Source organism: Peromyscus leucopus, chromosome 20 (genome assembly GCF_004664715.2).
Source record: "Peromyscus leucopus breed LL Stock chromosome 20, UCI_PerLeu_2.1, whole genome shotgun sequence".
NCBI classification, from domain to species: domain Eukaryota; kingdom Metazoa; phylum Chordata; class Mammalia; order Rodentia; family Cricetidae; genus Peromyscus; species Peromyscus leucopus.
The window spans coordinates 61,636,953-61,652,272 of record NC_051080.1 but is presented as its reverse complement, the minus strand read 5'-3'; the positions used below and the strand labels follow the sequence as shown (position 1 = coordinate 61,652,272).

General features: G+C 39.3%; 1 protein-coding gene across 4 annotated transcripts in view; it reads right to left on the bottom strand.

The window, feature by feature from the left end:
- Col14a1 (collagen type XIV alpha 1 chain) overlaps positions 1 to 15,320 on the bottom strand; it is a 198,454-nt gene that overhangs the window by 77,762 nt on the left and 105,372 nt on the right. For all 4 annotated transcript variants that reach the window (XM_028871912.2, XM_028871908.2, XM_028871910.2 and 1 more), the window contains exons 23-25: positions 14,931 to 15,047; positions 6,498 to 6,644; positions 2,822 to 2,878 (exon numbers count right to left, since the gene is read on the bottom strand). In XM_028871912.2, coding sequence (XP_028727745.1) covers positions 2,822 to 2,878; positions 6,498 to 6,644; positions 14,931 to 15,047 — 321 coding nt within the window. The remainder of the gene's footprint in view (positions 1 to 2,821; positions 2,879 to 6,497; positions 6,645 to 14,930; positions 15,048 to 15,320) is intronic.

Genomic DNA, 15,320 nt, shown 5'->3' with positions numbered 1-15,320 from the left:
TCTGAAGTAATAACAAGGAGTCGAGCTCGGGAGGAAGATGTGTGATGTGATGGAATCCGATGAACTATGATTTGGGGTGGGGATGGGTGCCAGAGCCAGAGTGCCCACCCAGCATGCTCAAAACCTTTGAGCTCAGTTTGATCCCTAGCATGGCATAAAACTGAGAAGGTGACCCATGCCTATATACCTGGCATTGGCAAAGTAGAGAAGGAGGTTTACAGGTTCATGGTCATTCTTGGCTAATGACAAGTTTGATGCCAGTCTAAGCTACATAGACACTGTCTTTAAAAAAAACAAAAAACAAACAAACAAAAAAAAGAAAAAAAACGGGCTGGAGAGATGACTCAGCCATTAAAGGCTAGGCTCACAACCAAAAATATAAAAAAAAAAAATCTACAATTCACTGGGAATAAGCAGAAGCAAACTTTAATTACTGCATTGCTCATCACTGACATAGCCCCCCCCCAAAAAAAAGTATAATAATACTAGGAGAAGGAAGTCATCATCAGTAGTTACTATGGATACCAACAAAATAAAAAGGCCATACAATTATATAACCAAAAAGCCCTTCTCCAATGAAAGCCCCCTTTCAAAGTCCTCTAAGCTGTTTCTCAGGATGCAACCCTCTGTTAGTGTGGATCATTGAGATTAACTGTGTTTTATGATGATGCCCACAATTTGTTCTTCAGTAATCTCAATTTTTTCATCTTAGTTCGGTCACATACAAGCACTCTAGGAGATAATCGGCATTTCTCCCTTAGAAACAACAGCCTGGTTACTGTTATAGTAACTTCGTTCCTGTCAGCTGCCCATAAGGTAAGACAAATCGTCTTCAAGTGAGGTTACACTCGGGGACAGTGGGGGTCTGGAAAGCTTGCTTTTGTGAACTCTGTGATTTGTACAATTTCATAGATTCATAGTCTGACTCTATAGTTGAAAAAGATTATAACAAGCCTCCTAATGATAAACAGGAAAGGAAATCATGTCCTCTGTTTCCAAAGAAAGATGAAACAAACATTAAGTTTCATCTTCAAAATGAAAGCAAAAATTATTTTAAATTTTACTAATGAAACATTTGCTTAGAATAAAAGAAAATTTATCAACATGCATGAAAAACTTACATTTAAGATATAAAATTGTGTTTTTAATTTCCTTCTTTTAAGCCTTTTATTCTAATTTTAAATACTTGCCTAATAAGTATCCAGTATAACTTTGATAATTTAAAAAAAATTCTATATTCTAGGCTTTCAAATAAAAAGCCCAATGCCAGATATGGAATACCTCTCCTCAAGTTGTTGGTCAAGGGTGTCCTAGATATTTCCAAACCAATACAGGGTATTCCTATTGCTTTCGGCTGCCCTCCAGAACTAGATGGTAAGACCCTGTTGCTAAGGACACCACACACTTTGCCACAGGTTATGGAGAAATCATATCTGTACTGCCAGGAAGCTTCCTTCCTGGTGGCTTGCTTTCATAGATCCAGAAGACACTATGTAGGCTGCATCCGGGGAAAACCACCCACATTTTTACCCAGCTATGAATACTATGAACCGTAACATTTGTGTATACATGTGTTCATGCATGTATATGTGCATGCATGCATAATGGAGGCCTAAGGTTGATGCCGGGTGTTTTTCCTACAGGGTATCTCACTGAATCTGGAACTTGAGCTTGCCATTTTTGCTAGACTGCCTGGGCCATAAGCTCCAATAATCTGCCCAAGGTTATATATATCTTACCCAACATTTATGTTGATGGTAAGGTGCGAACCCAGGTTTTCCATGCTTGTGCAGTGAGAACTTTACCAACTGAGCCGTCTCCCTGGCCCAGAGTTACCTTTCCTAAGCAGAGATTTTATTAGGTCATCCTCACCTTAAGGGAACTTCTTGTGCACCATATTTTTGAAGGACAAGTCCTTGATGTTGGCACACAATTCCCTTCATCACTCTCTTTACTGTCTTCTGTGTGTCTCATTAAAGCATTGATAGTTCCCCAAAACACATTATGGACCTAGACCACTCTATGACACTGAGCATTATTATTCTGTTATTTCTCTCTCAAGCTGGTTCAGAGATAGATGAAATTTCCCCCGTTTATCAGTCACTAGTCAACTGAGGCATTGATTATTCTTACTCTTGGGTTACCATAACCCAATTTCTCTTTCATAACTCCTACCAGTGACATTGCTATCTGCACTAGTACATATTTCTCTTATAATACTGAAAGTAAGCAAAAGGTAGCAGTCAGGTACTATTATGGCATTCCTTGTGCCTAACCTAAGAACTTTGAAAATAATAAATGTTTGTTAATGGGATGAAAAATTAATGAGCACTACATTGTTTAGAGGCTTAACCTCTAATAATTACCTTGGCAGCTCCAGGTGTTGAGATGAGATTAGAACCTGGAGAGGCATTTAGGGGGAAAATTGGAGACCATTCCCCTTGAATTCAAAATTATATGCTAGCTTTTCACTTTCACTATGTAGGGCAACAAATATTTTGTATTAATACCTTGGTTTTCTTCTAAAATTTTAACTTTTATTATTCTTTTAATGATGTGTATTTGTACAGATGAGTTTGCATAGGTAAGTGCAATACCCAAGAAAGCCAGGGGCTTTGGATCACCATGGAGCTGGAGTTACAGGGTTGTGAGCGGCTTGATGGAGGTGCTGGGAACCCAACTCAGGTCCTCTGCAAAAGCAGTAAGTGCTCTTTACTGCTGAGCCGTCTCTCCAGCAGCCATTCGGGTTTTCACTGGATGGACAAACAAAAGCAATGGAAATCTTGACTGTAGAATCACACTGTCCTCACTGTTCTCTTACCTTCCTTTGCTGGTGGAATGGTTGGAGGGAATGTCGGTGGTTCAGTGGGAGGTGGTTCTGGGAAGGAAAGGACAAAGAGCCCCCATTAGTGATCTCATTATAGGGAACAGAGGGAAGCGATATAGTAAATCTTTATTCAAGGTTATCAAGAATGTTGATAACTTGCTTCTTTGAGAATTTAATGACTGCTATAAACTAGCTGCTGCCTGTGAAAACTGGTTTGATCCATCCTTTCATTGCACACCAAAGGCTTGAAATGCCATTCTGCCCCCATTCAGTCTGCACAGCAGGAGTTGGTATAATCAAACTGCCAACTACAAAGTGGTTCTGATGTTGATTTAAGGCAGAAAGCTTAGCCTTCTATTGAGATGTAGGTTCTGACTGTTTTCACATACACAGTGAACTTCATTTCCATTCTGCCTAAGTACTGACCATCAATCCTTGGTCCCTGACACTTCTAACCCTTCCCACCCTGTGTCCCCAAGGATACCAGTTGCGAATGAAATGTGATTCACTGTCTATTCTGTTCAGTGTGCATCTGGAAAAAGTCTTTCGGTTCTGAGGATCAAGAATAAATACTTAGTGTGTTCAGATACTTTCAACCTGCCATGAAGATGACCCGGGGAAAGTTAGAAAAAGGAGTGATTCTCATGCCAACTCACATGGTAAAGCACCAAGGAGCTGCAGTATCATTAGGTAAAGATAATAAAGTAATATTTTATTTTTCATTTTTAGTAAGACCTGACACTGAAGATTTAGGGGAAAAAAAACAGAAAATCTGACCATCTCACTTTAATATTTGGGAAGTCCCTCTACTAATAATGGCCATTCACAAAGGGGAAGTCCAGCTTCAAGCAGCCAACAGTTGGAAGAGTTCAAGCTCTGACAGATGTTATAAAGAGAATTCCTTCATTAGAAGAGATGAATTTTGTAGTCTCTTCTAATCTGGGATTCAATGAAATGAAATGATCTAGGTGGCATGAGTCAATAAGAAAGAATGAGGTAACTGTATATTACTGAAAAAGAAAAAAATGTCCACGAACTAATTATTATGTGAAACAAAGCAAGTCATGGAACACCATGGCAGGATCCCATTTGTGGGTAAAATGAAAAGCTTTTTGTTGAAGAAACCACAATGGTAGAAATATGTCTTTCTGGAAGAAAGCATGAGAGAAGAGACACTGTGCATTACTGCTGTTCTGTTGTGGATACATGAATCACTGTTGTTTTTTAAGGTTTTTGTTGCTTATTTGAGAATTCTAAAATTAAAAAGGAGAGAGAAGAGAAAGGGAGTTTTTAATACTAAAACTATGATTGCAAAACTTTCATTAGATCACTAAACATGCTTCCAAAGCCTGGTTTCTGCACTTTAAATAACTTGGGAATAATGGGACATCTTTACTGTTAAGCATTTTCTTTAACATAGAAGATTGGGACATATCCTCAGTTTCATCAATACACTCAGAATCAAATCAAGGGGCAGTTTGTTTGAGCAGAACATCTGGCCAAAGAATCTCTTGGGTATGAAGAGCACACACACTGGTGCCACATGTTTATCCTCTTTACGTGGCACACAGATGGTCCCTATCTTCAGCCATATGAGGGGCTGCCCCAGAGCAGACAAACAGTCCCGATCTGCATTGCTTCAGAAAGTTGAACTCGAGCCAATGGATGGAAGCTACAAGAAGACAGAAGTCTTCCACATCAGGGAAATATTTACATCAAACTAAGAGATCTGAATTGGAATTAACCCTGGGATGGTAGCTAACAGTTGTTGAGATTAAGGTTAGGGAATACTAAAAGAGACCAGAGGTCCCAAGCTTAATTGTTTTTAACAGTCAAACACTGAGTGTGAAGAAAGAACTTAGCCTATAAACCTGAGAGTATAGCAATTAACAGCTTCCAGCAGATTGGCACCAGGAGGGTACATGGACTGTATTTGAAAGATGTCCAAAGTGTTCAAAATATATTTTAATTTCTTTTAATGTAAAGGTCTAGAGAAAATATGTGTTAGTGAAATCTAGCTCTTTGGCTATAGGTTGTGACTCCCAAGAAAATAAGGGAGAAGATGAAAGTATGTGTCCAATAAAACATAAGTTGAAAAGCTCAACAGATGCTCAAAGATGTTGAATCTCTCCTGCCAACATTGGTGGTAAGAAAAGATATAGTTCTACTGAAGAGCAAAAAGAATCTCAGAGGCATCGAGTTGCCCAAGACCATGATAGTAAAAAGTGGCCTCACAGAGATCCAATAATACATGCTTGACTCCAAGACCTGTGAACTTCAAAAATTATATGATGCATATCCATAAAACAGAATTATAATCAACAATAACAGAAATAAACACTGGATACATTTTATGGCCTTGGTAAAATTCAAAGACATGCTAATCAAAATGTGACAGATACAGAGGATTGTCTGTTATATATTTTTATTCATATGAAGTGTCCACAAAAGGAAAATGAAAAATAAAGGGCTTTCATACAGACGGAAATGGGAGAGAGATGGATAAGATTTCTTTCAGTTGATGGAAATGCTTTAAGATGGAATGGTAGTGATGTCTATATGATTCTTCAAATGTACTAACAATAACTGAGTTGCCACATAAAATGACTATTATGTTTTATGATACATAAATTATATGTCAAAACACGTATAAAATGTTAAATATGTTTATTGTGAAATAAATTTTCTATATAAAAATTTTAGATATTCTACTTATTATATTTTAACCAACTTTTTTTTGAAAGTATCTCATTGTGTAGCACTGGACAGCCTGGAACTCACAGAGATCCCCCTGCCTCTTCCTCCTGAGTGCTGCAATTTAAAGCATGAGCTATTTCACATCAGCTCATCCAATGTGTTTTAAGGGAATGTGCTGATTATGATTTCTTTCTCCATGGTCCTGGAGGCTGGAAGATCTATACAAGGTGGGAGTTCTTTCTAAATGCCATGCAGAAAAGGAAGGAAATCCTATCACCCATCACCTGTTCAGATGCTCATTCTCAGGAATTTGAACTTAAATTAAGGATATTGAGTTAGGCATAAAAACACCACTGCCCTCAGCCTGTTACTATTAAATCTATTTTATCCATTTTAACAGCTTTAGCCTGCAGGTCAGAACTTCAGATTAAAGGCCATCCCAAGAAGCTGATACCCTCCATTCTTCAGAACATGCAAAAAGTGCTTTGTTTTAATTTTATACTTTGCTTTTCCATTCCATGCATCAGATCTGGGTTCCAACTTGAAAAAGAGGACAAGGACCTCTTAAGGAGGCAATGACTCCAGGGTCATCCAGTTGGAACATGTTGGCTTTGAGCCTACCCTCATCACTGTGGTAAGATGGTATTGTCCTCCAATTCAATTTCACACACCACATACCATGAATGCTTCTTATGCATTTGGATCATAATGTAAATCATTGTTTCAAGCCTTTTGCCATCAGATGGCCTTGTGTTCTCTTGTGCAATGTATAGAGAATGGAAACGAAGACATACTGATGACGGTATAGGGGCACTGCAAAGACTTTGGGGGTGGATAAAAGAAAGAAAGGGGAATTGCCCATACTCCTGGGCAGCAATAGCTATTACTTTTCCCAACAGAGCAAAGATGTGGAGCCATGTCAATATGCTATTCACTCCTAATGAGGGGGATCAGCAGAAGACATTTGACTTACGTGTTCTTTGCAGGATGCTCACACTTGGTCCCTCAATCTCCTGGAGCTTTGTGTAAACACTGATTTTATATTCTGAATCTGGCTGAAGTCCATAGAAGCAATGCCTGTTTACACCTCCTCCCAAGGTAGATTCTTGTGTTTGTGTATCTACAATTAAAACAAAACAAAACATACATATAATGGCTAAAAAAGAAACAGTCATTATTTCAATTATTAGTTTCTAAAATGCATAATAGGAATTGTCTTTATCATTCAACCCCAGTATTCATGTTCATCGGTAGTATTGTATCTCCAGGTAAAGATTTTATATATATCCAGCTGGGGAGTGGTGGCACATGCCTTTAATCCCAGCACTCAAAAGGCAGAGGCAGACAGATCTCTGTGAGTTTGAGGCCAGCCTGGTCTACAGTTCCAGGAGTTCCAGGACAGACTCCAAAAAGCTACACAGAGAAACCCTGTCTCAAAAAAAAAAAAAAAAAAAAGAAAAGAAAAGAAAAAAGAAAAAAAGATTTTATATATCCACTGAATTTTTTTTCCTATTAAACATTACATTTAGTATGGACAAAATAAGGCTTATTATTTTAAAAATTGCCAACTTCAAGCTTTAATAAATGAAGAACTATTGCTGCACATAATTTTATGCATGCATATCTTAGCCCATTTGTTGCACTAAACTTCCTTTTATTCAGCTTGATTCACCAGAACATAGTCACATGGTCACAAAATGACATAGAAGGACAGATCTTTAACTCCTTACAATCTAGCATCATATAAGACACTGTAATTGGAATTTGTTCTCAAGAAAAAATGCACAAAAGCTTGAGAAATTGCCAGAATAATGTAGGAGTTCCAGAGGGCCCAGTTTCTTCTGTCACTCATACTTTTTCAATTAGTATTTAAATGGTGGGTTTCATCACAGCATTTTCATGCATATGTGTGATTATACTTTGTTTTAAGTCATTCCCCTTCCCTACTGTTCTTCCCTGTTCTCCTTGTGGTCCCCTTTGTTTCCTCAAATAGACCCCCCCTTTCCTTTGTCACATGTATTTCATCACCCTCTTTTTCTCCCCTTTTCCCACTGAAGACTTCTCTTCCTCCTCTCTCATTACCCCCTACCCATACCCCAAGCTTAGTTTGACTTTGAACTCATTATGTAACTAAAAGCAACCTTGAATTTCTGATCCTGATAACAGATGTGTGCAACCATGCGCAGTTTTATTGGGTGCTAAGGATTGAACCCTGAGCCTTGTGCAGACTAGGGGAGCATTCTATCCCCAAGCAACATCTCCCATCTCCAGTCATGATTTTTAGCTGACATTTGTGTCATGTCTATCATGTCACATCATATCTTAGCTTGTCATGTCTATCATGAAGAAGACTCAGCAAGCTTAGTGTGCCCTCCTAAACACCCTGACTGTACTATGAACCCCTTTCTAGTCTTTCAACATGGACATGGCATTTAAGTGGTTTAAGGCCACACAGCCAGGAATATTGTCTCCCAGTCACTGGTAATAAGGCCCTTTCAGTTCTACCAAGGAGTTGTGTTGCATACACCAGCTGCACATCATCATATCTGTCTTCACCATGTTGAAGGCATAAAGAATGGTGGAAGAGTAACTGTTGGTCCCCTTCTCTTTGCCCATATCCACAGTAAAATTGCTATACTTCTCTGAAAGAATTAATGTTGGCCCTGGGGTCTGGAACCAGAGGAGTTGGATTAATCAGCTGCATCATTTATTAACAGCCTATTCTATTCCAGGTTCCATTTGCTATTCAGTGATGACCACCACTATAAATGACAATGGTCAAAAAAATTGAATGAAATGTTTTTCATTTGCCAAGAACTATCATAAAAATGTTTATGTATATTAGTCTACTATATTCTTATACCATTTGTAGTTATTGTCAATCTAAAGATAAGAAACTGGAGGACAGAAACATTGACAAGTTACTACAGTCCCTAGCTCAGCCATAGAACTGAAATTTGAATTCAAACTCTAAATTCGGGTCTCAGAAGGAGTCACTCAACCATCCACTACTACATCATAAAACAATGTAAATTAAAGACTCCATTCTTCAAAATGAACAGTCTGAGAGCTGTGTGGTGCTCACTAGCTAGAGACCAGGTAAGAGGTCCTCATAAGTCCATGCTGGCTTTTGTTGGTTTTAAATTACTGAAAGGTTTCAGAATTAGTCATAATATTCATTTTTTTTTTGCCACAATGGATAACAGACTGGAGGGAAGAATCACTATTACTTAAAAAACAATTATTAAAATTCCCCTTTAGGAACCAGCATGATGGCTCAGTGGGTTAAGGTGTTTACCACTAAGTCCAAGAACTTGAGTTTGGTCCTTGGAACCCACATGGTAGAAGAATGGAGCCAGTTCCCACAAACGGTCCTCCACACTTGCTGTGGCATGCATGTGCTCCCCCACACACACTCCCCTGCCACCAAATACACAAATAAAATGTAGCTTTCAAAACTTCCCTTAGGGTTAATTCTAGATTCCATTCCATAAATTGTGTCTTTGTTTTTTTCTAAAGATTTTTTTTTATTAATGTTTATGTGTGTATGTCTGTGGGAGAGTATGTCATGTATGTGTGGGTGCTTGAAGAGGCCAGAAGAAGGTGTTGAAACCCTTTAGAGCTAGAGTGATAAGAAGTTGTGAGCCATGCTCACAAATGTTCTGGGAACTAGCTCAGGTCCTCTGCAAGAGCAGCAAGTGCTCTTAACTGCTGAGCTATCTCTCCAACTCAAAATTGCATTTGTTTAATCAAAGTCTTACAACTGCTCATTGCTAGGAATTTAGAAACTATTGTCAAAGTCTTCATAGAGTCAATTTACTACATATTTTGTTTAATGGTTAATAAGAGCCATCTACTTCTCCAAATATATCACTTTAGAAGTTTATTTTTTTAAATAACATATACAAAATATATGTACAAAATATATCTATTTTGATGAATTATTAATTCAAAACATCAGAGAAATTTTGTCTTTTAGAAAGTATGACATCTAAGCCGGGCAGTGGTGGCGCACGCCTTTAATCCCAGCACTCGGGAGGCAGAGGCAGGCGGATCTCTGTGAGTTCGAGGCCAGCCTAGGCTACCAAGTGAGTTCCAGGAAAAGGCGCAAAGCTACACAGAGAGACCCTGTCTCGAAAAAAACCAAAAAAAAAAAGAAAAAGAAAAAAAGAAAGTATGACATCTAGATGAACTTTGATCTTATATTTTAATCTGTATCAATATTTATGTATCATAATAAACATTATTTTGAATTTTGGCTGTGGGCAAATCTTGACTAGAAATTAAAGTCATTTGGCAAATGATATTGGAAATACATTTCTGTATATTGTGAATATTGAAGAATTTCAGAATTGAACTTTATAAAGTAATATTTATTAATATACTTGCACTGGCCTGAGAGTATAGCTCAGGGCTTCTCTAGCATGAGTGAGGCCTAGGGTTGATCCTCAGCATTACAAGAAAGAAAGCCAAATATATACAATTAATACTGCCTACCTTAGTTATTTCTCATACATCACATGTAATGATGAAGTAAAAAGCATGGTTACTGAGCCAGCAAGATGGCTCAGCTGGAAGATGCTGGCCCAGCACACCGGCTGACCTGAGTTTGATCCCTAGAACTCACTTAAACGTGGAAAGAGAGAACCAACTCCACAAAGCTGCCCTCTGACCTCTACACCGCCTCCTTCTGTGATAATAACACTAAATTTAAAAATCGTTACCATTTTATCGGATTATATTTCACTGTGAACGAAACAGATTTAGGAAACCCAGTGCTTGGCTTTGCTAATATTCAAGTTCACTTTGTGGTTCCAAGGTTCAGAAACCCCCAATATCTATTTCTTTCTGAGCTCCTAGCATCCTTCGAAACTGCCTGGAGGTCTCTGTAAGCTGCCCCGAATACAATAAGTTCCTGAATCTTATTCATGGAGCATAAAGATCTGTGACCACAAAAGTTTTCCATGGATTCTCCAGGGAATCATCTCTAGAAATGCTTTATTTCTGCCATTTCCTATTTATCATGGATATCTATGTAGTTTAAAGACCCTTGAAATAGAATATTAATGGGCTTTACTGCAAAATATAATAAATCTATAAACTCTTGGAAAATTGAAATGGGCACATTAAAATTAATGGCAAATAGTATTAGTTTGACTCCCAACACTAATGAAGAAGGGTTCCATGAGTTGGGGTGTACACATATTGCTTTTGGTATGTGCCATTCAAGGCTAATGGCTTTGTCTTAAAGGAAAACAAAACCTAAACCAATCGGATGATAACTAATCCTCTCGATCCTTCTGCCCAAAGTAGAAAGTTAACTTGGTTTACTTTTTGGAACAGAGTAAAATGTTCAGGTTTTGTATATTTATTTCTAAGAAGCAAGGTAATCTAAATTCTCTGGATTGTTATCACGTTGGTAACGACATTACCACCTTGACTTCCCAACCCCACACCCAAAATGCCTTGAGTGGCTGCTGAGAGCTCTATGCAGACGCTACTAAAGACTGGGACAAGAATCAGGTGAGAATTTTATGACATGAATACTTCCTTTCCCTGGGTCTCTCAAATACCTGACCTCCAATCACCATGCCTCTGCCTTTGACAATTTGATTTTGAAGTAGGTTCTGTGTACATTTCTTTGGAACCTTGGTCTTTGGTAAGGTAGATACTCCAATACTCTGCCATCCTCTATCCCAGAGAGCAGACACTCCCACAAAGTTGGCATCTGAGCACCTAAAGGGAGAAAAGAGGGGATGTGCCCTCTGAACTCTTTCCTAAGCAGTCTATAGGAATTCACCAAGTTATACAAATTAGCAAGAAGACACAGCATTGGGGCCTCCATGGCCAGAACTCAAAAAGAAATGGTGCATCCAACCTTAGCTGCCATGACAACTTGTAAACAAATGGAAAAGGAGAGCGACTGTGGATGTAATGGGGCTCTCACAGGGGTCTGAGGTACCAACTACAAGTCTCTCACTTTGATCTATGCCAGAATTAACCAAAGCCTATTCCTGAATTCAGCAAATGGGTAACTGGCAACTTTTCTTTCAGTGTTTTCCTGGAGGGGCCTTGTCCTTCTGGTGATCTTTTCCCACCTCCTAGCCATAAAAATGACATAATGTTTACCCAAGCAGATGTATTGTGTTTGCCAACCTTGAATGGCATTCTTCCTTCTCTGGATCCATCCCTCCCCCTCTTCATACTTATAATCTGGACAGCATTAAATACCACCCTGCTACTCCTGGCCATTGCCACCAGACACAGTCAGGGAAAGCAACCAGGTCCAACCAGTCTGTTTATTTCATCTCTGTGCACTCAATGACAGATTTAGGGGCATGTGATCACACCAGACCAGTATGACTCAGTTTCTGGACTTCTGTTGGAAATATTGAGAAAGAAATTTCTCTTTTCGCCACGCCTGTGAAGCTAGAAGCTGGAAGGATGTCACTCTGGATGTGACTGGAGCCCACTCACAGAGCCTGGCTGAGAATGAAAAGCAGTCTGAGGGAGCAGGACTCCAGCTCAAGGACACGGTTCAAACACCTGATCCAGATGTGCCTGAAGCTAAATTCGTCCAAGCCTCTCAATGTATAAGCCAATGAACGGATCCTTTGCTTAACTCCCTTTATTTAGGTTTCTGTAAATGTAATAAACAAGTTTGAATGGTCCAGCCTGTAAGTTTGCTTACAGATCCTTGGGAATGTGTGGGTAACTGTCACAGTTAATAATTTCAAATGAGGTGATTTTGGAGAAACTGAAGCTGGGAGAAGAAAGCTGACGAGAATCTGAGGTCCCAGCAGAGACATCTCTACTGATGTCACATCAGAATGAAGGTGTACATGATCAGACCATGGGGAATATATGAGGGAAAAAGTAGTATTTACTCATGCAATACTAGAAACGTGACTGAGGCGTTCAGTAATAAGTGGGCCAATCACAGAACTCCTCTCTACCACAGAACTCCTCTCTACCACAGGACTCCTCTCTACCACAGAACTCCTCTCTACCACAGGACTCCTCTCTACCACAGAACTCCTCTCTACCACAGGACTCCTCTCTACCACAGGACTCCTCTCTACCACAGGACTCCTCTCTACCACAGAATTCCTCTCTACCACAGAACTCCTCTCTACCACAGAACTCCTCTCTACCACAGAACTCCTCTCTACCACAGAACTCCTCTCTACCACAGAACTCCTCTCTACCACAGAACTCCTCTCTACCACAGAACTCCTCTCTACCACAGAACTCCTCTCTACCACAGAACTCCTCTCTACCACAGAACTCCTCTCTACCACAGGACTCCTCTCTACCACAGGACTCCTCTCTACCACAGGACTCCTCTCTACCACAGGACTCCTCTCTACCACAGGACTCCTCTCTACCACAGGACTCCTCTCTACCACAGGACTCCTCTCTACCACAGGACTCCTCTCTACCACAGGACTCCTCTCTACCACAGGACTCCTCTCTACCACAGGACTCCTCTCTACCACAGGAGGTATCCGGCCCCATTTCTTCCTGCTAGCTCCTCTGACTGGGGCAGAGCAAGAGAAGGTTCTGCAGAGGCAATATATGTAGCCAATAAAATATGTTACATGGTCAGAATCTGGGATTCATTCTCCCACTGGAATGAAGGGTATCTTCCCACAACTCCTCCACAGACAATGAGCCAGGGCAACATTTCTCTGTAAGATGAAGATGCTCCACCCTATTTTCTCCCCCTCCAAAGAAGAAACCCAATTCTTTGAACTAAGTTCTATCAGCTAAAACATCAGACTTGCATTCCCTCCAGCTACCCCCACACTCACCTCACCAAACATCTTTTCGGCAGCTCTTGATTGAAATCTGCTGTGATAAATGCCATTGGATGAGCGGCAACTGAGCTAATTCGGCTCCTAAATCCCTCAGCTACAAACATTGATGGAAAGTAAAAGAACCACTTCTGTACATTCTGACGGCTACAGTGATTCAGGCTGAAAGGTTCCTGGCAGCCTGAAAATAATTCTGAAGGAGTGTGGAAGACTTATGCATTATGACTCATTTTGTGGCCACCAAAGGCCTTAACTTCAGCAAAAAGTCACCAGATCAATAGCTACACACACTAATCATACCTTCTGATAATGAATCCCAGTGCTTCTCTGCAAATACATTGTCCTAAAATCTTGAACAAAATTACCTCTAAATGGTATTAATTCCAGTGATTAAGCTAATTTTCATCAACCCAAATGATAAAGTATTTTTTATAAAATATAATGACTATCTACAAGAATTCACATTCTGCATGGGAGGGTGGTTATTAAGCTTTTATTTAAACATAATAAATGCCAGTAAATATCAACCTTGCTATATTAAATATGGTTATTATAATGAGATAGGAAATATAACTCAAATTTTGCAGCTGTTCCTTCACTCATATCTTTCATACCCTTTGGCTTAAGCATACATAATTCATACAACCACAAAATTTATCTTTTTTCAAAGTTTTCCTTGCCTTCACTGTTTATTCTATTTTAAACCACTCCTGTATAAGAAGACAATGTCAGGCTTCTATTACATGGAGAGAATCAAGGACACAGTGGTATAAGTCTATAGAGATACTATCTTGACTGGAGCTGACAAAAAAATTGTTCTAGAACGTTCCTTCTACAGCAGCTCATAATCTACAGGAGACATGTTTCTGATGGTCCCACCAGACTATTAAACCACATTTCTACCTTATGGATTAAGACAAAAGTGGTATTTCTTTATTTTGAATGTTTTTATTTTATTTTATTTTGAATGAACTGAAAAACAAAGGTTCCTTCAGCTTTCTGTTTCTTTCTTGTTAAAATTTAAGAGCAAAGTTTCAAATCATAGATGTTCTGAAGAAATTTCTACAACTTGCTCAGGGTGATAGTGATACATGATGCCTCCTCCTGAATTAGGATACGTTCACCAGTTACCACTAAGATGAAGAAACGCTCAGGAAAATATGCCTTTTGAAGCTGGTCATCATAGAGCAGACAACACGATGCTAACAGCATGAAACTTAAATGTATGCTAGTTGTGGTTCCTTGGCTCCTGAGACCAATGGCAGTTCACACCATTTACGAGCTTGCTGGGTGCAGAAGGCGCAGAGCATTAATGCATGAGCTTCTACATGCATTTTTTCAGGTTATACCTCACAACAACCCCACACACACACACACACACACACACAAAAAAAAAAAATTTCTGTGGTAATATTTGTTAACAGATGAGGAAAAAGTTCAAGAATTTGAGTCAACTGGTCTGATGTCACATGCTGCATCTCTGAGCCCTGAACATGAAGCTTCCAAAAGAGGGCTCTGGTCTGATGTGACTTGTCCACCATGGTTTGCATAGAACCAAGCACGCAAGTACTTCACAAAATTGCACTTACCCTGAAGGGATTCTAGAACTATCCTATAGGCTGTGGCATGGCGATGTATTTGCCAATGAGCACACAAGCTTGTTGTTTCAACCTGATTGGCTTGGAGATCTGTCACTCCCAGGAACACTGTAACAAAACAGAAACAAAACTTTGTCACACTGCAGATAGTGCCACATATGATACCCAGTTCTGGAAGTCATTTATGATAAAATTTTCATTCAGAGCACTAGACTCAGAAGTGGGAAATTTATCAACTCATAAAAAAATTGAAGATGAGAAGATAATTATTTTATCATTTAAATAAATGTGTGCAAAACAAGACCTGTGAAGCAGAATGTCTGATGTTCATAATGAAGAGGACACATATATTTATAGGAAAAGGTAAGAGCAATGGGTACT